This window comes from Salvelinus alpinus, chromosome 12 (assembly GCF_045679555.1).
Source record: "Salvelinus alpinus chromosome 12, SLU_Salpinus.1, whole genome shotgun sequence".
Lineage (NCBI taxonomy): Eukaryota > Metazoa > Chordata > Actinopteri > Salmoniformes > Salmonidae > Salvelinus > Salvelinus alpinus.
In genome coordinates, this window is record NC_092097.1 from 27710908 (window position 1) to 27731619 (window position 20712).

Genomic DNA, 20712 nt, shown 5'->3' on the forward strand with positions numbered 1-20712 from the left:
AGTGAGTGAGTGAGTGAGTGAGTGAGTGAGTGAGTGAGTGAGTGAGTGAGTGAGTGAGTGAGTGAGTGAGTGTGTGTGTGTGTGTTTGTGTACTGTGTATGTGTGCATTGTGTGTGTGAACTGTGTGTGTGTGCACTGTGTGTGTGTGTGTGTGTGCGCACTGTGTGTGTGTGTGCACTGTGTGTGTGTGCACTGTGTGTGTGTGTGTGTGTGTGTGTGTGTGTGTGTGTGTGTGTGTGTGTGTGTGTGTGTGTGTGTGTGTGTGTGTGTGTGTGTGTGCACTGTGTGTGTGTGTGCACTGTGTGTGTGTGTGCACTGTGTGTGTGTGCACTGTGTGTGCACTGTGTGTGTGTATGTGTTTCTCTTATAAAGTTACCATTCTTCCTCTGAAGAAGACATCAGCATTAGATGTCTATGACTTTAGCTAGTTAGCTGTGTGTGTTGCATGCTTGTGTTTGTGTTTGTATATGTGTGTTTGCCTGCATGTGGATGTTTGCGTGTGTGTGCCCCCTGCGTAGGTCGAAATAGCGTGTGTGTGTGTGTGTGTGTGTGTGTGTGTGTGTGTGTGTGTGTGTGTGTGTGTGTGTGTGTGTGTGTGTGTGTGTGTGTGTGTGTGTGTGTGTGTGTGTGTGTGTGTGTGTGTGTGTGTGTAGCATTGGGCTCAATGCAGTGGTTTATGGGGACTCTGCGACATTGTCGTTTATTAGGTTTTCATTGGGGGAGGTGGTGGGGAGACACATCAGTAGCTTCTGGTTCCCCTGATCGGAGTGAGATAGAGACAGAGATAGGCAGGGAATACTGAGAGGCTCCACTACATCACTGACTTTGACATTACCTCTGAGATTATTACATCTGAATCGGGTAAATTAATTGCCAATTTCAACAGCTTTAGTCACAGCTGTGTATGTGCATGGGGGTGGGCAGTCTGGGGGGGTTGGTTATACTATCCTTATTGGGGCCAGAAGTCCTCACAAGGATAGTAAAACAAGGACAATTCGGACATGTGGGGACATTTTACCGTTCCCCACGGGGAAAAATTGTATTTTAGGATTAGGGGTTTAGTTTATCATTAGGGTTACAGATGTTTGGTCCTCACAAGGATAGTAAAACAAATATGTGTGCACTGTGTGTGTGTGTGTGTGTGTGTGTGTGTGTGTGTGTGTGTGTGTGTGTGTGTGTGTGTGTGTGTGTGTGTGTGTGTGTGTGTGTGTGTGTGTGTGTGTGTGTGTGTGTGTGTGTGTGTGTGTGTGTGTGTGCACTGTGTGTGTGTGCACTGTGTGTGTGTGCGTCTTGGCCTCTTAATCTGTTGTGATGTCTTGTGGTTTTATCTGGTTCTCTCTTCTTCAGCATTTATTTGACCTTTGTCTGCTTCACTCTTAATGCGTTAGTGTGCTTGTTCTGCTACTACCTTTTGTAATGTTTTTACTTCAAACGTTTTAAGATGTGCTGTGTTTGTTGTTCACTCTATTGTGAGAGGTGTCCTTGGGTTTGGTTAAGGTGTTCCATAAATAAGACAAACAGCCAGTCATCGTTATTATCATAGTCTGTCTCAGTGGGGTGCAGCTGGGCAAATTATGGATGTGCTCACTCAGTAGAACACCGCCCTGCACCATCATCATCACAATGCCTTCAGTAGAACACCGCCCTGCACCATCATCATCACAAAGCCTTCAGTAGAACACCGCCCTGCATCATCATCATCACAATGCCCTCAGTAGAACACCGCCCTGCACCATCCTCATCACAATGCCTTCAGTAGAACACCGCCCTGCATCTTGATCATCACAATGCCTTCAGTAGAACACCGCCCTGCACCATCCTCATCACAATGCCTTCAGTAGAACACTGCCCTGCACCATCATCATCACAATGCCCTCAGTAGAACACCGCCCTGCACCATCCTCATCACAATGCCTTCAGTAGAACACCGCCCTGCATCATCATCATCACAATGCCCTCAGTAGAACACCGCCCTGCACCATCATCATCACAATACCTTCAGTAGAACACCGCCCTGCACCATCATCATAATGCCTTCAATAGAACACCGCCCTGCACCCTCATCATCACAATGCCTTCAGTAGAACACCGCCCTGCACCATCATCATCAGCCAATTTATTTGTGCGCGTGTGTGTGTGTGTGTGTGTGTGTGTGTGTGTGTGTGTGTGTGTGTGTGTGTGTGTGTGTGTGTGTGTGTGTGTGTGTGTGTGTGTGTGTGTGTGTGTGTGTGTGTGTGTGTGTGTGTGTGTGTGTGTGTGTGTTTTCTAACGTTTACTATCCTTTTGGGTTCCAAAAGCCCTAACAAGGATAGTAAAACAAAATAATACTGGGGATTTGACTGGTCCCCAAAAGTTTTTTAGAGTTAGGTTAAGGGTTAGGGCTAGGGTTAGGTTTAGAGTTAGGGGTTAGGAAAAATCAGATTTTGAATGGGAATACATTTTATGGTCCTCACTTGAACAGTAAAACCAACGTGTGTGTATATGTGTGTGTGTTCATGAGTGTCTGTGAGCCATGTGCTCTTGCTAGACTGTTGGGGGAGACTGGGAATTCATGGAGGTCAGACATTGTGTCAAGATCGAATGAGATACAGTACATCTACATAACCATTACACTAAAGTAGTAAGGCAGCAATCCTATAATATTTTTTTATTTGTATATCATTTCTGTATGTAAAAAATCATAATTTACAGTATATTTTAACAACTCTATGAGGCATCCCAAGGCCATCTGTCAGTCTGTCACTGTGAGTAGTTGTGTCAAGTGTCTGTCATCTGTGAGTCAGCACAGTGGATATTAAGAATTATCCCCCTAGAATCAATGTCTGTGCCAGCACCAACATTTTATTAGCATTATCAAAATCTGTCTTCAGCCTTCAGACCAAGACATCCCGAAAATTGGTCTTCTCATGAAAACGTCTGTAGCGTCCAAATATGACCCCACCATCGAAAGGTGAGACTCTAATGTACACGAACAGCACCAGTCAAAAGTTTGGACACATTTACTCATTCAAGGGTTTTTCTTTCTTAATTTTCACTATTTTCTACATTGTAGAATAGTAATGAAGACATCAAAACTATGAAATAACACATATGGAATCATATAGTAACCAAAAAAGTGTTAAAGAAATCAAAGTACCGTAATTTCCGGACAATAAGCCGCTACTTTTTCCCACGCTTTGAACCTCACGGCTTATACAATGACGCGGCTAATTTATGGATTTTTTTCACAAGTTTCATGCCGCCAAAAAACTGAGCACCGTCACATAATGTGACGTAAATCGAGCGCGCTCAAACTTCCCTTCATTCTGATTACGGTAGTCATTTTGTCACCCTCATCATGGCAAAGACACGGAGAAATGCATATGATGCAGCTTTCAATTTGAAGGCAAACGATCTGGCTGTTGGAAAAGGAAATAGAGCTGCTGCACGGGAGCTTGGCCTTAATGAGTCGATGATAAGACGTTGGAAACAGCAGCGTGAGGAACTGACTCAGTGCAAAAAGACAACAAAAGCTTTCAGAGGGAAGAAAAGCAGATGGCCCGAACTAGAAATAAATTCGTTAGGCCATAATGAATTTCACATGACTGGGCAGAGGCGTTTTTATATTTTTGTTTAGTATGTTTAGCCATAAACGTAATTGTTTAAAACCTGGATGTTTTGTCATTTTATGAATCATGTCTTACCTTGTTTAAAAGTAGCCTAGGCAAAAAATCTGACCATAGAAATGTTGACGGAATAATATTGTAAACACTTCCTCATATGTCATTGAAACCAGCGTTTATCTCATGTTCTAACAACTTTCTTTCGTTGTCCGTTAGCCAAAAGCACAATACTCATATTAGCAACCCATGCTAGTTGTTACATCAGTAGTCATATTAGCAACCCATGCTAGTTGTTGCATCAGTAGTCATATTAGCAACCCATGCTAGTTGTTGCATCAATAGTCATATTAGCAACCCATGCTAGTTGTTGCATCAGTAGTCATGTTAGCAACCCATGCTAGTTGGTGCGCCAATAGTCATATTAGCAACCCGTGCTAGTTGTTGCATCAGTAGTCATATTAGCAACCCATGCTAGTTGTTGCATCAATAGTCATATTAGCAACCCATGCTAGTTGTTGCATCAGTAGTCATGTTAGCAACCCATGCTAGTTGGTGCGCCAATAGTCATATTAGCAACCCGTGCTAGTTGTTGCATCAGTAGTCATATTAGCAACCCGTGCTAGTTGTTGCGTCAGTAGTCATATTAGCAACCCGTGCTAGTTGTTGCATCAGTAGTCATGTTAGCAACCCATGCTAGTTGTTGCATCAGTAGTCATATTAGCAACCCATGCTAGTTGTTGCATCAGTAGTCATGTTAGCAACCCATGCTAGTTGTTGCATCAGTAGTAATATTAGCAACCCATGCTAGTTGGTGCGCCAATAGTCATATTAGCAACTCGTGCTAGTTGTTGCGTCAGTAGTCATATTAGCAACCCATGCTAGTTGTTGCATCAGTAGTCATATTAGTCGATGATAAGACGTTGGAAACAGCAGCGTGAGGAACTGACTCAGTGCAAAAAGACAACGAAAGCTTTCAGAGGGAAGAAACGCAGATGGCCCGAACTAGAAAATGAGCTTGAAGACTGGGTCAACACACAGAGAGCAGACGGCCGAGGTGTTTCAACTGTGCAGATCCGACTGAAAGCCAAAACAATCGCCACCGCAATGAAGTTTGAGGATTTTAGAGGTGGACCATCGTGGTGTCTAAGATTTATGAGACGTAAAGGCCTGTCCATCAGGGTACGGACGAGTCTGTGTCAGCAGCTCCCTCCCGACTACGAGGAAAAAGTTTCAAACTTCCGCAAATTCACTGATGCAAAGATAGCGGAGCATTCCATCGGCCCGCACGACATCATAAATATGGATGAGGTTCCTCTGACATTTGACCTGCCTCTCACTCGGACTGTCAACAGGAAAGGCGAATCATCCGTCACGCTGAAAACAACTGGGCATGAAAAAACGCAAAGTTCATTTGTTTCAATGTACCGGTAGGCACCTGCGGCTTATAGACATGTGCAGCTTATTTATGTACAAAATACATATTATTTAAAAATTCAGTGGGTGCGGCTTATATTCAGGTGCGCTTAATAGTCCGGAAATTACGGTATATTTTAGATTCTTCAAAGTGGCCACCCTTTGCCTTGATGACAGCTTTGCACACTCTTGGCATTCTCTCACCCAGCTTCACCTGAAATGCTTTTCCAACAGTCTTGAATGAGTTCCCACATATGCTGAGCACTTGTTGGCTACTTTTCCTTCATTCTGCGGTCCAACTCATCCCAAACCATCTCAATTGGGTTGAGGTCGGGTGATTGTGGAGGCCAGGTCATCTGACACAGCACTCCATCACTGTTTCTTGGTCAAATAGCCTTTACACAGCCGGGAGGTGTGTTGGGTCATTGTTCTGTTGAAAAACAAATGGTAGTCCCACTAAGAGCAAACCAGATGGGATGGCTTATCGCTGCAGAATGCTGTGGTATCCATGCCCGTTAAGTATGCCTTGTATTCTAAATAAATCACAGACAGTGTCACCAGTAAAGCACCATCACACCTCCTCCATGCTTCACGTGGGAACCAAACATGCGGAGATCATCTGTTCATCTTCATCTGATCATCTCACATTTGGACTAATCAGACCAAAGGACAGATTTCCACCGGTCTAATATCCATTGCTCGTGTTTCTTGTTCCAAGCAAGTCTCTTCTTCTTATTGGTGTCCTTTAGTAGTGGTTTCGTTGCAGCAATTCGACCATGAAGGCCTGATTCAAGCAGTCTCCTCTGAACAGTTGATGTTGAGATGTGTCTGTTACTTGAACTCTGTGAAGCATTTATTTGGGCTGCAATTTGTGAGGCTGGTAACTCTAATAAACGTATCCTCTGCAGCAGAGATAACTCTGGGTCTTCCTTTCCTCAAGAGAGCCAATTTCATCATGGCGCTTGATGGTTTTTGAGACTGCACTTGCCTGACCTTCATGTCCTAAAGTAATGATGGACTGTCGTTTCTCTTTGCTTATTTGAGCTGTTCTTGCCATAATATGGACTTGGTCTTTTACCAAATACGGCTATTGTAACGGCTGTCGTCTTCCTCGTCTGAGGAGGATAAGTTAGAAGGATCGGAGGACCAATGCACAGCGTGGTAATTGTTCATCTTGTTTTTAATAAAGGTGAACACTCAAAATACAAAACAACAAAAGTGACAACCGAAACAGTTCTATCTGGTGCAGACACACAAAGACTGAAAACAACCACCCACAAAACCCAACACAAAACAGGCTACCTAAATATGGTTCCCAATCAGGGACAACGATTGACAGCTGCCTCTGATTGAGAACCATATCAGGCCAAACACAGAAATAGCAAAACATAGAAATACAAACATAGACTGCCCACCCCAACTCACGCCCTGACCATACTAAATAAAGACAAAACAAAGGAAATAAAGGTCAGAACGTGACAGCTATCTTCTGTATAGCACCCTACCTTCTCACAACACAACTGATTGGCTTAAGAAGGAAAGAAATTCCATAAATTTACTTTTAAGAAGGCACACCTGTTAACTGAAATTCATTCCAGGTGACTACCTCATGAAGCTGGTTGAGAGAATGCCAAGAGTGTGAAAAGCTGTCATCAAGGCAAAGGGTGGCTACTTTGAAGCATCTCAAATATAAAATATATTTTTATTTGTTTAACACTTTGTTGGTTACTACATGATTCCATATGTGTTATTTCATAGTCTTGATGTTTTCACTATTATTCTACAATGTAGAAAATAGTGAAAATAAAGAAAAACCCTTGAATGAGTAGGTGTGTCCAAACTTTTGACTGGCACTGTAAATGTTGATTGTTTTGCTCTACGACACTGACAAGCTTTACGGGACACGTCTGAAGGCGGTACCGCTGATCGGTCTACTTCTGTCTGTAGAGTCTGAATGGTTTGGGCTACAAACTAATATGATCAGAAGGTGAGACTCTCACGAAGATGTACATGTCAGTTGTTTTGCTCTACATCCCCCACAAGCATCATGGGACTCGTCTGAAGGTAACCCGGTACCAGTTTACAAATTAATAGAAGTATGGAAGTACCGTGCATTTGGGAAGTATTCAGACTCATTGACTTTTTCCACATTTTGTAACGTTACAGCTTTATTTTAAAATGTATTAAATAATTATTTTTTCTCATCAATCTGAACACAATACCCACAATATAAAGAATAAAAACAGAAATACCTTATTTACATGAGTATTCAGACCCTTTGCTATGAGACTCGAAATTGAGCTCAGGTGCATCCTGTTTCCATTGATCATCCTTGAGAAGTTTCTACAACTTGATTGGAGTCCACCTGTGGTAAATTCGATTGATTAGACATGATTTGGAAAGGCACACACCTGTCTATATATGGTCCCACAGTTGACAATGCATGTCAGAGCAATAACCAAGCCATGAGGTAGAAGGAATTGTCCGTAGAGCTCTGAGACAGGATTGTGGGAAGGGTCGAGGCACAGATCTGGGGAAGGGTACCTGAACATTCCTGCAGTATTGAAACTCCCCAAGAACACAGTGGCCTACAGCATTCTTAATGGAAGAAGTTTGGAAGCACCAAGACCTTTCCTATAGCTGGCCGCCTGGCCAAACTGAACAATCGGGGGAGAATGACCTTAATCAGGGAGGTTACCAAGAACCCAATGGTCACTCTGACAGAGCTCCAGAGTTCCTCTGTGGAGATTGGAGAACCTTCCAGAAGGACAACTATCTCTGCAGCGATCCACCAATCAGGCCTTACGGTAGAGTGGCCAGACGGAAGTCATTCCTCAGTAAAAGGCACATGACAGCCTGCTTGGAGTTTGCCAAAAGGCACCTAAAGACTCTCAGACCATGAGAAACAAGATTATCTGGTCTGATGAAACCTAGGTTTAACTCTTTGGCCTGAGTGCCAAGCATCACGTCTGGAGGAAACCTGTAACCATGCCTACTGTGAGGCATGATGGTGGCAGAATCATGGTGTGGGGATGTTTTGCAGTGGCAGGGACTAGACAGGATCGAGGGAAAGATGAACAGAGCAAAGTACAAAGAGATCCTTGATGAAAACCTGCTCCAGGGCGCTCATGACCTCAGACTGGGGCGAAGGTTCCCCTTCCAACAGGACAATGACCCTCAGCACACAGCCAAGACAATGCAGGAGTGGCTTCGGGACAAGTCTCTGAATGTCCTTGAGTGGCCCAACCAGAGCCCGGACTTGAACCTGACCGAACATCTCTGGAGAGACCTGAAAGTATCTGTGCAGCGACGCTCCCCATCCAACCTGACAGAGTTTTAGAGGATCTGCAGAGAAGAATGGGAGAAATTTCCCAAATAAAGGTGTGCCAAGCTTGTAGCATCTTACCCAAGAATACTCGAGGCTGTAATCGCTGCCAAATGTTCTTCAACAAAGTACTGAGTAAAGGCTCTGAATACTTATGTAAATGTGATATTTCCGGTATTTAAAAAAAATACATTTGCAAGATATTCGAAAACCCTGTTTTTTCTTTTTCATTAGGGGGTATTGTGTGTAGATTGATGAGGATTCGTTTTTTTTACTCCATTTTAGATTAAGGCTGTAACGTAACAAAATGTGGAAAAAGTCAAGGGGTCTGAATACTTTCCGAAATGCACTGTACTTTAGTGCCAAAATAAAAGGTGTAAAATGCAGTATATTTTTATATCGCTCAGATAGGCCTATAGGGCAAACACCCAAACATACTTTCTTTTGAAACATTTTTGACCTTGACACAATGTCTTTTGATACATATCTTTGCCAGGTATGAATATGTTATTCAATGCATTTCTAGTTGCTAATAGCAGTAAGGCCAAATTCAATGTTTCCTCAAATACTTTTTAAATATATTTTGGGATACCTACAGGTGTCCTTAAATGCATCCTTGGTATGACTTTCTTAAATCAATTCCATATGTTAGCTTAGTAGAAACCCAACCTCAGGTCCTTAGACTCTAGCGCAGGGATCATCAACTAGATCCAGCCGTGGGACGATTTTTTATTGAGCGGATGGTTAGGGGGCCAGAACATAATTACAAATCATTTGTAGACTCTAAAATGACCACAAGAAGAACAAACAGATATAATATTTGACTAAACTGTAATCATTTCAAACCTTGCTTACCTTTGTACAGTAAATGATCACGTATATCTCTCTATTATGCATGGAAATACTTTGGAACAGATATCCATAACTAAAATTAATCCGAGCTGATTTGCTGGTGTTTTTACAGTCTTTTATGTCCCCCTCACCCAAAAACCTGTGGGCCAAATAAAATCTGCTGTGGGCCAAATTCGTCCTGCGGGGGGATACTTCTCGAGGGAGTTTAACATGATCACGTATTCAGTGTCAGCTCAGCTGTTGTTTACAGACGAAAAGTAAAAATGTCCATTTGTCAAATGAAAGTGTAAATTGTCAAATCACCTTAGTTGTGTTACAGTACAACAATACTGTATCTTGAACAGACGGTCATTGCCTTCATCAACTTATCAACTCATTATTCCATTATAACATGATGATATTCGTGGGGAGAAAGTAGAGATGAAGAAGAAAAGATATCAATCTGCATGTCAACCTAGTCAGACTTTCTCTCTGTTTCAGTCTCACTCACTCAATCTCTCTATTCTTGCACGTCTCTCTCTCCCTCGATCTCCTTCTTTCTCCTTCTCTATCTCCATGTCTCCTCCACCTCTCTCATAACCCCTGTACAATCCAATAAGCTATTACGCTACCATTGATCTTCCCCTCAGCCAAACATTTGCATTTGGGGGAGAAAAGCAATAAGGAGAGAGAATAGGGGAGGATCGACAAGACAGGACTGTCTTAAAGGAGAGAAGGAGAGAGGGGTGGATATTTATAGAGTTTGGCAGGGATTTAACACTTTAGTGTCTTTCAGACCATGTCAGATCGATGCTCTCTCTCGACTTCGTCACTGGAGAAGGCGGAGTGTGTGTGTCAGTGGAGGCTGGTGAGAGGAGCTATAGAAGGATGGGCTCATTGTAATGGGTGGATTGGAATAAATGGAACGTAGTCAAACATGTGGTTTCCATATGTTTGATGTGGTTGATACCGTTCTAATGATTCCTTTCTAGCCATTGCAATGAGCCCGTCCTCCTATAGCTCCTCCCACCAGACTCTTCTGGTGAGTGTGTCTGTGTGTGTCTGGGTGTGTTCACTGGTCTGATGCCAAAGTAAATCACTCAGGACTGGATTGGAGGTTGTGCTGCTGTCCAGCCACTGTCTGCTTGGCTAAGATCGCATCTGTTCAGGCAGATGCAGGATATCATGTGTCTATATGCTTCTAGGACGTGTTTCTGCACTAGTACTGTATGGGTGTAATATGTTTTTATGTGTGTATAGTGTGTAATGTTACATGTATATGTAATTCGTCTTTTGAGTAAATGTATGTTCATGATATGGTAGCACATGGTTTGATTAAGATCACTTTATTCATCAAAGGAAATTTGACTTCCACATTATCCCAACGCTGCCGAAAGACCCATAGACATACAGGATCGAGAGGTTGGATCAGTGGGCTGCCACAGAGCAAATGGAGCAGTTGTTGTGGCGGGATAAGGGCCTTGCTCAAGAGAACAATGGCAGGTTGCCAGCTCACTTCCCACCAGATTTCTCTCGCCAGACCCGGGATTCAAACTGGCAACCCTCCAGTTGCTGGCTTGTCTCTCTAACCACTAGGTTAGCTGCCGTTGACCTATAGATATTAATTCCATGTAACCTAAACCGGTAGTTAACCAATGCATGCAGAGACAGAACTGTGCAGAAGCAGTAGAAATTAGTTCAGAAAATAGTTTCTAGCAGAGTTTCTAACAGGGGTTTTTAGTTTCTTAATAGCGGAAGTAATTTCATCCAACAATTATTTGATCATGTAATTCCTCCTTACATCGCCCCCTCTTTCTTCCTCATCTCCTTCTGTCCTACATTTTAATTTCTGTCATTCAGCCACTTCCCACTGTGAGAATTGTGGTGTTTACGGTAAGTGCGCAGTTACAGGTGGTTTTGAAACGAGTCCTGACTGAAGTCGGTTTAGGAGAGGTGATTATGACCATCATGTGAGCTGCAGGATTCCTGACGTGTTATAAGGATATTTAAACCCTCAGCCAACCTCCCCCCAACAACACTACCTCCCTCTTCCACCCCCCACCCCTCCAATGCTTCTCTCTCTCTCTCTCTCTCTGAAATAGATAATAAACAAAAGTGAAATAAACAATCAAAAATGAACAGTAAACATTACACTCACAAAAGTTTCAAAGGAATAGAGACATTTCAAATGTCATATTATGGCCATGCACAGTGTTGTAATGATGTGCAAATAGTTCAAGTACAAAAGGTAAAATAAGTATTTACAATGGTGTTAGTTCTTCACTGGTTGCCCTTGTCTTGTGGCAACAGGTCACAAATCTTGCTCCTGTGATGGCACACTGTGGTATTTCACCCACTAGATATGGGAGTTTATCAAAATTGGATTTGTTTTTGAATTCTTTGTTGGTCTGTGTAATCTGAGGGAAATATGTGTCTCTAATATGGTCATACATTTGGCAGGAGGATAAGAAGTGCAGCTCAGTTTCCACCTCATTTTGTAGGCAGTGTGCACATAGCCTGTCTTCTCTTGAGAGCCAGGTCTGCCTACAGCGGCCTCTCTCAATAGCAAGGCTATGCTCACTGAGTCTGTACATAGTCAAAGCTTTCCTTAATTTTGCGTCAGTCACAGTGGTCAGGTATTCTGCCACTGTGTACTCTCTGTTTAGGGCCAAATACCATTCCAGTTTGCTCTGTTGTTTTGTTCATTCTTTCCAATGTGTCAAGCAATTATCTTTTTTTTTCTCATGATTTGGTTGGGTCTAATTGTGTTGACTAGTTTAGGGTACTCTCTCGCTCTCTCTGTCTCCCTCTCCCTCTCATTCTCTTCATCTTTCTTTCTTTCATTGTTTTTCAGGAGATCTTTCTTTCTGTTTTCCTCCATCACTACAGAGACTTGGAGGCATGTCAGGACCAGCAGCCACACACCGATGAGACTGGTTGCAGTTGAGCTTCAGCTGTGACAGCCTTTTAGCTTCTGGGGAGAGAAAGAAAGAGAGGGAGAGAGAGAGTGAGAGAGAACGAGAGAAAGAGAGTGAGAGAGAGAGAGAGAGAGAGAGAGAGAGAGAGAGAGAGAGAGAGAGAGAGAGAGAGAGAGAGAGAGAGAGAGAGCACTGTCTCTAACTCTAATACTGACAGCACATTGATGATCCTCTTCAAGTCTTTCCTATTCAAACGAACTTCCTCACTCACAACCAAAATAGCTCCTGCTTACAATGTTTTGGATTTGTGAGCGGTTTTCCAAACGTAGCAAATTTGTTAAGTAGTTACAGTCACACTGGCACCCAGAAAAAAAGACTACAATGAAAGATAATAAAGAGAGCGAGATGGAGACAGAGAGAGGGAAGATGAACGAACAGCCAGCAGGAGAGTGACGAAGTAAGGGAGGGTGGGGAGGTTACAGAAGCAGAGGCAGAAAAAGAGAGCGTGAAATGGGGGGAGAAAGCTGAGTGAGGGAGAAAGAGCCTGTGAGAGAGAGAGAGAGAGATGGAGGGAGATGGAGGAATACTGAGGAGCTAGGCTGATATCTGCAGCGCTCCAGCTGTGAGGCTTAAGAAGCTTAACCTCCCCGCCCGTCACAGTAGACTATTCAAGTGCAGGCTTTCACCACTGCTTCATCGCCAGAGAGAACGCAGGGGAGGGAGGGATGGAGAGAGAGAGAGAGAGACAGCACAGAAGAAGAGAAGGGGAGAGGAAATGGATGATGCAGAGTGGAGGTCTATGTTTATTCTTCTCTCCCAGAGGAGTTGGGCTCAGAGGTAATGGTTGATTAGAGGAGAGGTGGCTGTCAGGTGTAGAGTTAGTCTCTACCACACTCCATCTATTTCTCATTCTCTCTCTCAATCTCACTTATGAGATGCTGTAAAATAGTGATTGAGGAGAGGGGGGATAAATCATTCCCCTTGATTTATTCCACATTTGTTTTGTTACAGCCTGAATTCAACATAGATTAAATTCTAACCCATCTACACACAATACCCCATAATGACAAAGCGAAAACATGTTTTTAGAAATTTTGCAAATGTATTGAAAATTAAATACATAAATATCTTATTTACATACCGTACTGTAGGTGTAGGTGTACAGTACCAGTCAAAAGTTTGGACACACCTACTCATTCAAGGCATTTTCTTTATTTCTACATTGTAGAATAATAGTGAAGATATCAAAACTATGAAATGACACATATGGAATCACGTAGTAACCAAAAAAGTGTTAAACAAATGAAAATATATTTTATATTTGCGATTCTTCAAAGTAGCCACCCTTTGCCTTGATGACAGCTTTGCACACTCTAGGCATTCTCTCAACCAGCTTCATGAGGTAGTCACCTGGAATGCATTTCAATTAACAGGTGTGCCTTGTGGTGGAATATCTTTCCATCCTACTGCGTTTGAGCCAGTCGGTTGTGTTGTGACAAGGTAGGGGTGGTATACAGAAGATAGCCCTACTTTGTAAAAGACCAAGTCCATATTATGGCAAGAACAGCTCAAATAAGCAAAGAGAATCAACAGTCCACCATTACCTTAAGACATGGTCAGTCAATGCAGAAAATGTCTGCATGACTGCATGAATCAGGCCTTCATGGTCAAATTGCTGCAACGAAACCACTACTAAAGGACACCAATGAGAAGAAGAGACTTGCTTGGGCCAAGAAACACGAGCAATGGACATTAGACTGGTGGAAATATGTCCTTTGGTCTGATGAGTCCAAATTTGAGATTTTTGGTCCCAATCACCGTGTCTCTGTAAGACGCAGAGTAGATGAAGGGATGATCTCCGCATGTGTGGTTCCCACCGTGAAGCATGGAGGAGGAGGTGTTATGGTGTGGGGGTGCTTTGCTGGTGACACTGTCTGATCTATTTAGAATTCAAGGTACACTTAACCAGCATGGATACCACAGCATTATGCAGTGAAACATCATCCCATTTTTTTGTGCTTAGTGGGATTATCATTTGTTTTTCAACAGGACAATGACCCAAAACACATCACCAGCCTGTGTAAGGGCTATTTGACCAAGAATGAGAGTGATGGAGTGCTGCATCAGATGACCTGGCCTCCACAATCACCCGACCTCAACCCAATTGAGATGGTTTCGGATGAGTTGGACCGCAGAGTGAAGGAAAAGCATCCAACAAGTGCTCAGCATATGTGGGAAAAGCATTCCTCATGAAGCTGGTTGAGAGAATATCAATAGCGTACAAAGCCGCCATCAAGGCAAAGGGTGGCTAGTTTGAAGAATCTCAATTATAAAATACATTTTGATTTGTTTAAAACTTTTTGGGTTACTACATGATTCTATATGTGTTATTTCATAGTTCTGATGTCTTCACTATTATTCTACAATGTATAAAAGAGTAAAAATAAAGAAAAACCCTTGAATGAGTCGGTGTGTCCAAACTTTTTACTGGTACTGTATGTGTGTGTGTATGTGTGTGTGTGGGGGGGACTGAAACTGAGTTTCATGGATTAGCAGTATGGCAATGCACATTATTAGATGTTACAGCACAGCAGTGCACACAAATATTGTGCACACAAAATATTGTTATCAGATTTCAGATACTTTTGAAAAACTAGATTACCTATTAGATTACTTTCAAATTTAGAAAGGATGTTTGCGACAAAACAAAATACATTTATGACACCTTTCTGTTTTCTCAAAAGAAATTCAATTCTGTTTGTTTCACCTAAGCGACTCTGACCACAAATCAGAGACCACAATGATGACACACCAAATGCATTTGATGGATCCAAAAGTTCCATTACTGATTACCATTTTGGACAGGTAACTGGTATCTGTGACAGATTACACGTAGAAAGGAACCTACCCAACCCTGGTAGTCGGTTACATTAAGAAATAGAAAAAGACCACTGACTGTTTAGATATTTTCTGAATAAACCATCTATCTCTCTCTCTCTGTCTCTCTCTAGGCAGCATGAACCGTCCAGGGGTGGTCCCTGCCTTCTTCAGGACCCCCACGGTGATCCCACCCCCGCTGGACATGAAGCAGTTCCTGCAGTTCCCCATGGACACAGCTCCACCACAACACAGCATGGGCCTGTTCCACAACTTCAACACCAACAGTTACTCAACAGTGAGTAAACGCACTCCACACACACACAGGCATGTTAAGGCACACACCACGCATGCACGCCATACATATGCAGACACACACACTAACACAGCGCACACACATGTAGACCCCCTTCAACTCAGAGGTCGCACAAGGTTCAAAAGCTGTGTAGCAAAATTCGCACTTGTCTTTTCTGGGGCCTGGAGTTTTTCCTGATCTCATGACCTAGTCAGGTAAAACACTGGCCCAAATAGTGTAGTTTTTAAATGCATTGGGTTATTCTTTCTCTCTATATGCAGCTTTTAATAGGCTACATTTGGTTATGATATGTATTAAAAAGCTGTTTAATATAATTTAGCAATGTCAGTCATTACTCTATTCTACCTCGGGGGTTTGTGGTATATGGCCAATGTACCACAGCTAATGGCTATATCCAGGCACTCCTGGCACCACACCACCTCGGTCCTTATTGCTTAACTATACCACTGGTGCCGTCTTGTTGCAGGCTGTCTGAGAATATTAATTGTAATTGGCTTTGGTTTCGCATAATATTCCTCTGGGATGTATGTGCCAGTCAATTTGAGGGGTCTTGTAACTGTAGACAGGTGATGTATTCTAATTAAGTGGTTTTAAAGAATGATCCTCAATAATAAGCTGACAAGTGTTTGCTATCCCTGTGGCAGAATAAAGCTCTGCATATTCACAAAATGCCCCAGCGAGCATTTTACTGCAATACAATTGTAATGAATACTCAGGGGGAAAAAGGTGGAGATTCACACACAGAGCACAGCATATGTTTATTAAGCCTTCACAGAAGGTAGGAATCGTGGTCACAGGCAGGCAATGGTCAAACACAGTTAGGCAGTCAAAACAAACAATACCTCACAACCATACAAACAGAAAGAACTGAACTAAATAGGGAGCTGATGAGACCAGGTGAGAAATGAACACAGGTGAAATCAATCAACAAAAATGAAAGATAGGGCTACGTTCCAGGACACAAAGAAACAGGGCTACGTTCAAGAACACAAAGAAAAAGAACACAAGGTTGACTAAGAAAAGAAAAGCAGAACCTTACAACAATGAGTTATGGCTAATCAATTTAATAAGACGCACAGCCAGCGTTCCCCATTATCAGCGTTTTTAGACATGGACCCATCCAGTTCATTTCCAGATTGGGTTTCACGTGAAGGTCAGGACGGTGACAAACATTGGTGGGCGCGTACACACACACTCAAGCACGAACGCCACATGCACGTACACATACACACAGGGCCAGCCCACCTCGTGGGCAAAACACCCTATTGACGGTGGAGAGACGTTTTAAAGTTAATTTCCTGCTATTCTACAAATTTTGCCACGGAAAGTAGATAACATTTTGCAGTTTTAAGCAAAGTTTCCTGCAATTCTACACATTTTGCCAAGATTTATTCCATGTTAGTGATATCTAAGTGAGTGACTAACAAAATCAGTGGGGTTCCCCTGGAGGTCAGGCCCCCTGGGCACCTGCCCGGTCAGTATAGTTTAGATTGCTGGCTAGACTAACTTACCAATACAAAAATTGTTAGCTAACATGGCTAACTGAATGACTGTCAGTGACTGACATAACAAGAGAAAAACTGCTGATGCAAAACCACATCTCGAAATTGCACCTTGTGTATTCTATTATTCTAACTCTCAACAGTAAGTTGAGAACCCGGCTGGAGACTGCCATGTACACACATGTAAAAGCACAGATGTGCAGGACAACAATATGTTGATGGCTGTAGATTTGTGATTTGTCGCTTGCATGTCAATATCAGACTGGGTATTTTGTAATCAAACATCGTAACAATTAGAAAAACAGTACAAAATACAATAATTGCAAGTACCTGACTATAGACACAAGGAAACACATTAGATATGCAGGAGAACAGTGTCTAGTTTGTGAAACAGACGCCTCACAAGTCTTCAACTGGCAGCTTCATTACATAGTACTCGCAAAACACCAGTCTGTTTCTCAAACTAGACACTCTAATGTACTTGTCCTCTTGCTCAGTTGTGCACCGGGACCTCCCACTCCTCTTTCTATTCTGGTTAGAGACAGTTTGCGCTGTTCTGTGAAGGGAGTAGTACGCAGCGTTGTAAGAGATCTTCAGTTTCTTGGTAATTTCTCACATGGAATAGCCTTCATTTCTCAGAACAAGAATAGACTGACGAGTTTCAGAAGAAAGTTATTTGTTTCTGGCCATTTTGAGCCTGTAATAGAACCCAAAAAGGCCAGTTTTATTTCTTCTTTAATCAGGACAACAGTTTTCAGCTGTGCTAACGAAACTGCAAAAGGGTTTTCTAATAATCAATTAGATAATCACTATGTTTAACAGCAGAGAAACCCCCCTAAATTATATTTTTTCAACTTGAAATTTGATTACTTTTCCTAGAGTGACCCCAACATTAGAAAAAGTGAAACATCACCTTTGTTCATATTTCCATGAAAGCTGTACACCACCAGGGTACAACAATTGTCTTAGGGTCATTTTTGACCCAGCAGTTATAAAATAATTTACACACCACAAAGACACACACACACGCAATGAGAATTTGAGATTATGTGTGCTACTGATTGAACTCAGCCAGCAGCTTCTGAAGAGGAAGATCACCATGGTTGGCACAGTTAGAAATAACAAGCCTGAGCTCCCCCCTGCACTCCTCACAACAAGGGGGAGAGAGGCCTTCTCAGAGTTTGCCTTCACCCCCACCACCACTCTAGTTTCTTACCTCCCAAAGAAGAACAAGAATGTGGTCCTCCTCAGCACACTGCACAAAGCGGTTGAGATCAGTGATCGTGAGGACAGGAAGCCAGCCATCTTCCTGGACTACAACCACAACAAAGGAGGTGTGGACAACCTGGTGATTGGAACTTACAGCTGCAGGAGGATGACTGCCCGCTGGCCCCTGTCATCTTCCATAACATCATTAATATGTCCTCATACAATGCCTTCGTGATATGGAACAATATCAACCCTACCTGGATGCCTGATAAGTGGAAACAAGAGGAGGGTGTTCCTGAAGCAGCTGGGAAAGGCACTTGTAACCCCATACATTCAAGAAAGGGAGCGCCTCCCCCGCACAGCAGCCTCTGCAGCGCTTGTGAAAGCCGTTCAGGGGGCTGAATCTTGTCCTGATCCACCTGAGGCTGCAGCTGGGAGAGGCAAGAGGAGGAGATGCCAATTCTGCTCCCCAAAGAAGGACTGTAAAACAAATACTATGTGCTGCACACGTGAGAAATACATCTGCAAAGTCCATGCACACACACTTGCATACAGTCCTACATGTGCTAATTAGAGTTGATGCGTGTTCTACACGTTTTTGTTTTGTATCTATTATTTTATATTATTCTTATTTATTGTTGTTGTTTATACACCTTGTGGGTGAGGGCAACGGTAAAAAAAAATGGGAGTTGAATTGTAGTTGAATTCTTCATTGTACAATATATAAGAATATATCCCGATGTTGCCAAAAAATGTCAAGACTGTTATTGTTTCCCTTCAATAAAATGCATTCAAAACTACTTTCTGCACATTCTGCTACTTTCTTAGGCTATACAAGTGCTATCTCTTGCTAAAAAATGAATGTTTACACCTATGCAGTACCTTTAGCCATAATAATAATAATAATACAACTCTACTTTAGTTAAGAAAACAATTATGACAGGTGTGTTGTAATAAAAACGACTGATTAAATGCAGTCTTTCTGCATTGTGAAGAGGGAAAACCCAGATATTCACAAAGTTTGTGATGAATGACAGGTTGTTTCTTCATGCAAAATGCTCCTCCCTGTCCCTATTTAAAAAATGAATACAAAAATAGTGCCGTCTAGTTTGCTTAATATAAGGAATTTGATGTATAGCAATTACTTTACTTTGTACTTTTACTCAAGTATGACAATTTAGTACTTTTTCTACCACTGTACTTAAGTACATTTAAAACCAAATACTTTTAGACTTTTACTCAAGTAGTATTTTACTGGGTAACTTTCACTTTTTCTTGAGTCATTTTCTGCTAAGGTATCTTTACGTTTACTCAAGTATGACAATTGAGTACTTTTTCCACCATTGCAGTTGACACAAACAATTTTATCCACCGAAACTACACAATTCTCTGTCCAGCTCCCGGCTCCCTCTGGGCAGAAGAAAGGCAGACAAAGTCCACTACAGTTTACCTTCACTGACTCAACTGCACCTAACTCCTTTCCCACCCACCCTGAAACCACAAATGGACCCGTCAAAAGGCAAGGATCCACTTTTTCCAAAAATGTCACTTCTACTTTAGTTTAGTTTATTAATTCTACCATTTTAAAAAACAAGTACACATACAACTTAAAACCCATACATACACATGAATTAAATAATTGAGGATAACACACAATAAAGTCTGGGACTAATTTCCATTGTGGTCCTCTTGACACAAGATGGCTAGACAAGATCGAACACAGTATGGCAGTGAAATAATAAAACAAAAACATAGAAGAAGAACATCTATCTCATCATTCCAGTTACATCATAAGGGTTATTCATATGGGCACAGAAGACATCAAACATATTTTTACTTTATTTTTAAAGCTGTCCAGAGAGGACGTTGTTTTTATAGGCAGAGGCAACTCATTCCATTCTGAGGCTCCAGTATTCAAGAAAGTGCCTTTCCCAGCATTACTCCTGAACCTGTATAATCACACATCAGCAACACCTGATCTGGTGCTGTGATTGTGTGCATCCCTAACACGAGGAAAGTAATCACTTAGATATCTGGGCGCAGGACCATAAATACTCCTGTAAACCAAACCTAGTCTAATCTGGGACACCCTAGCCTCAACAGGCAGCCAGTTTAGTTCCTGAAAGCAGCTCCTGCCTATGTGAGTACGTGGACTCACCTTCAATACTACCCTGATCAGCTTATTCTGGGCTATCTGGAGCTTCCCCTTCATAAGTTTAGATAAGCCCCCAAACCAGGAAGTACTAGCATAGTCAAAATGGCATTGAATGAGGGCAGTAGCTAGGACTTTCATGGAGTCCTTATTAAGCAGCTTGGACTTTCTAGACAAAAACTTAGTCCTGGCATTAACCTTCCCTAGCACCTTATTGGCCATGCTCACACCTCCCAAGCTTCCATCAAGGATACATCCCAAGTAGCTAACAGAGGTTTTAGTAGTCAGCACCTCACCCCCTAACTCCACTCTGATTTCAGACGACCTACACAATTTAGGTCTGGATCCAAAAATAATTGCTTCAGTTTTCCCTAAGTGCAGAGATAGCTTATTATCTCCAAGCCATTTGCTAATGTTAGTAAGCTCTGTGCTAAGTATGCTCTCCAACATAGTTTTACTTTTGTGAGACACCAGAAGTGTAGAGTCATCCGCATAAAGAAAAAGACGGCAAGAACAAGCATCTTTAATTTCGTTAATATACAATAAAAACAGCAGAGTCCCAAGGAC

At 42.3% G+C, this 20712-nt stretch overlaps 1 protein-coding gene across 1 annotated transcript in view; it reads left to right on the plus strand.

Annotated features, from left to right (window-relative positions):
* Nucleotides 1-20712, plus strand: part of LOC139535818 (zinc finger protein 385A-like) — a 76235-nt gene that overhangs the window by 9291 nt on the left and 46232 nt on the right. Inside the window, exon 2 of the mRNA XM_071335645.1 lies at nucleotides 15101-15264. Coding sequence (XP_071191746.1) covers nucleotides 15101-15264 — 164 coding nt within the window. The remainder of the gene's footprint in view (nucleotides 1-15100; nucleotides 15265-20712) is intronic.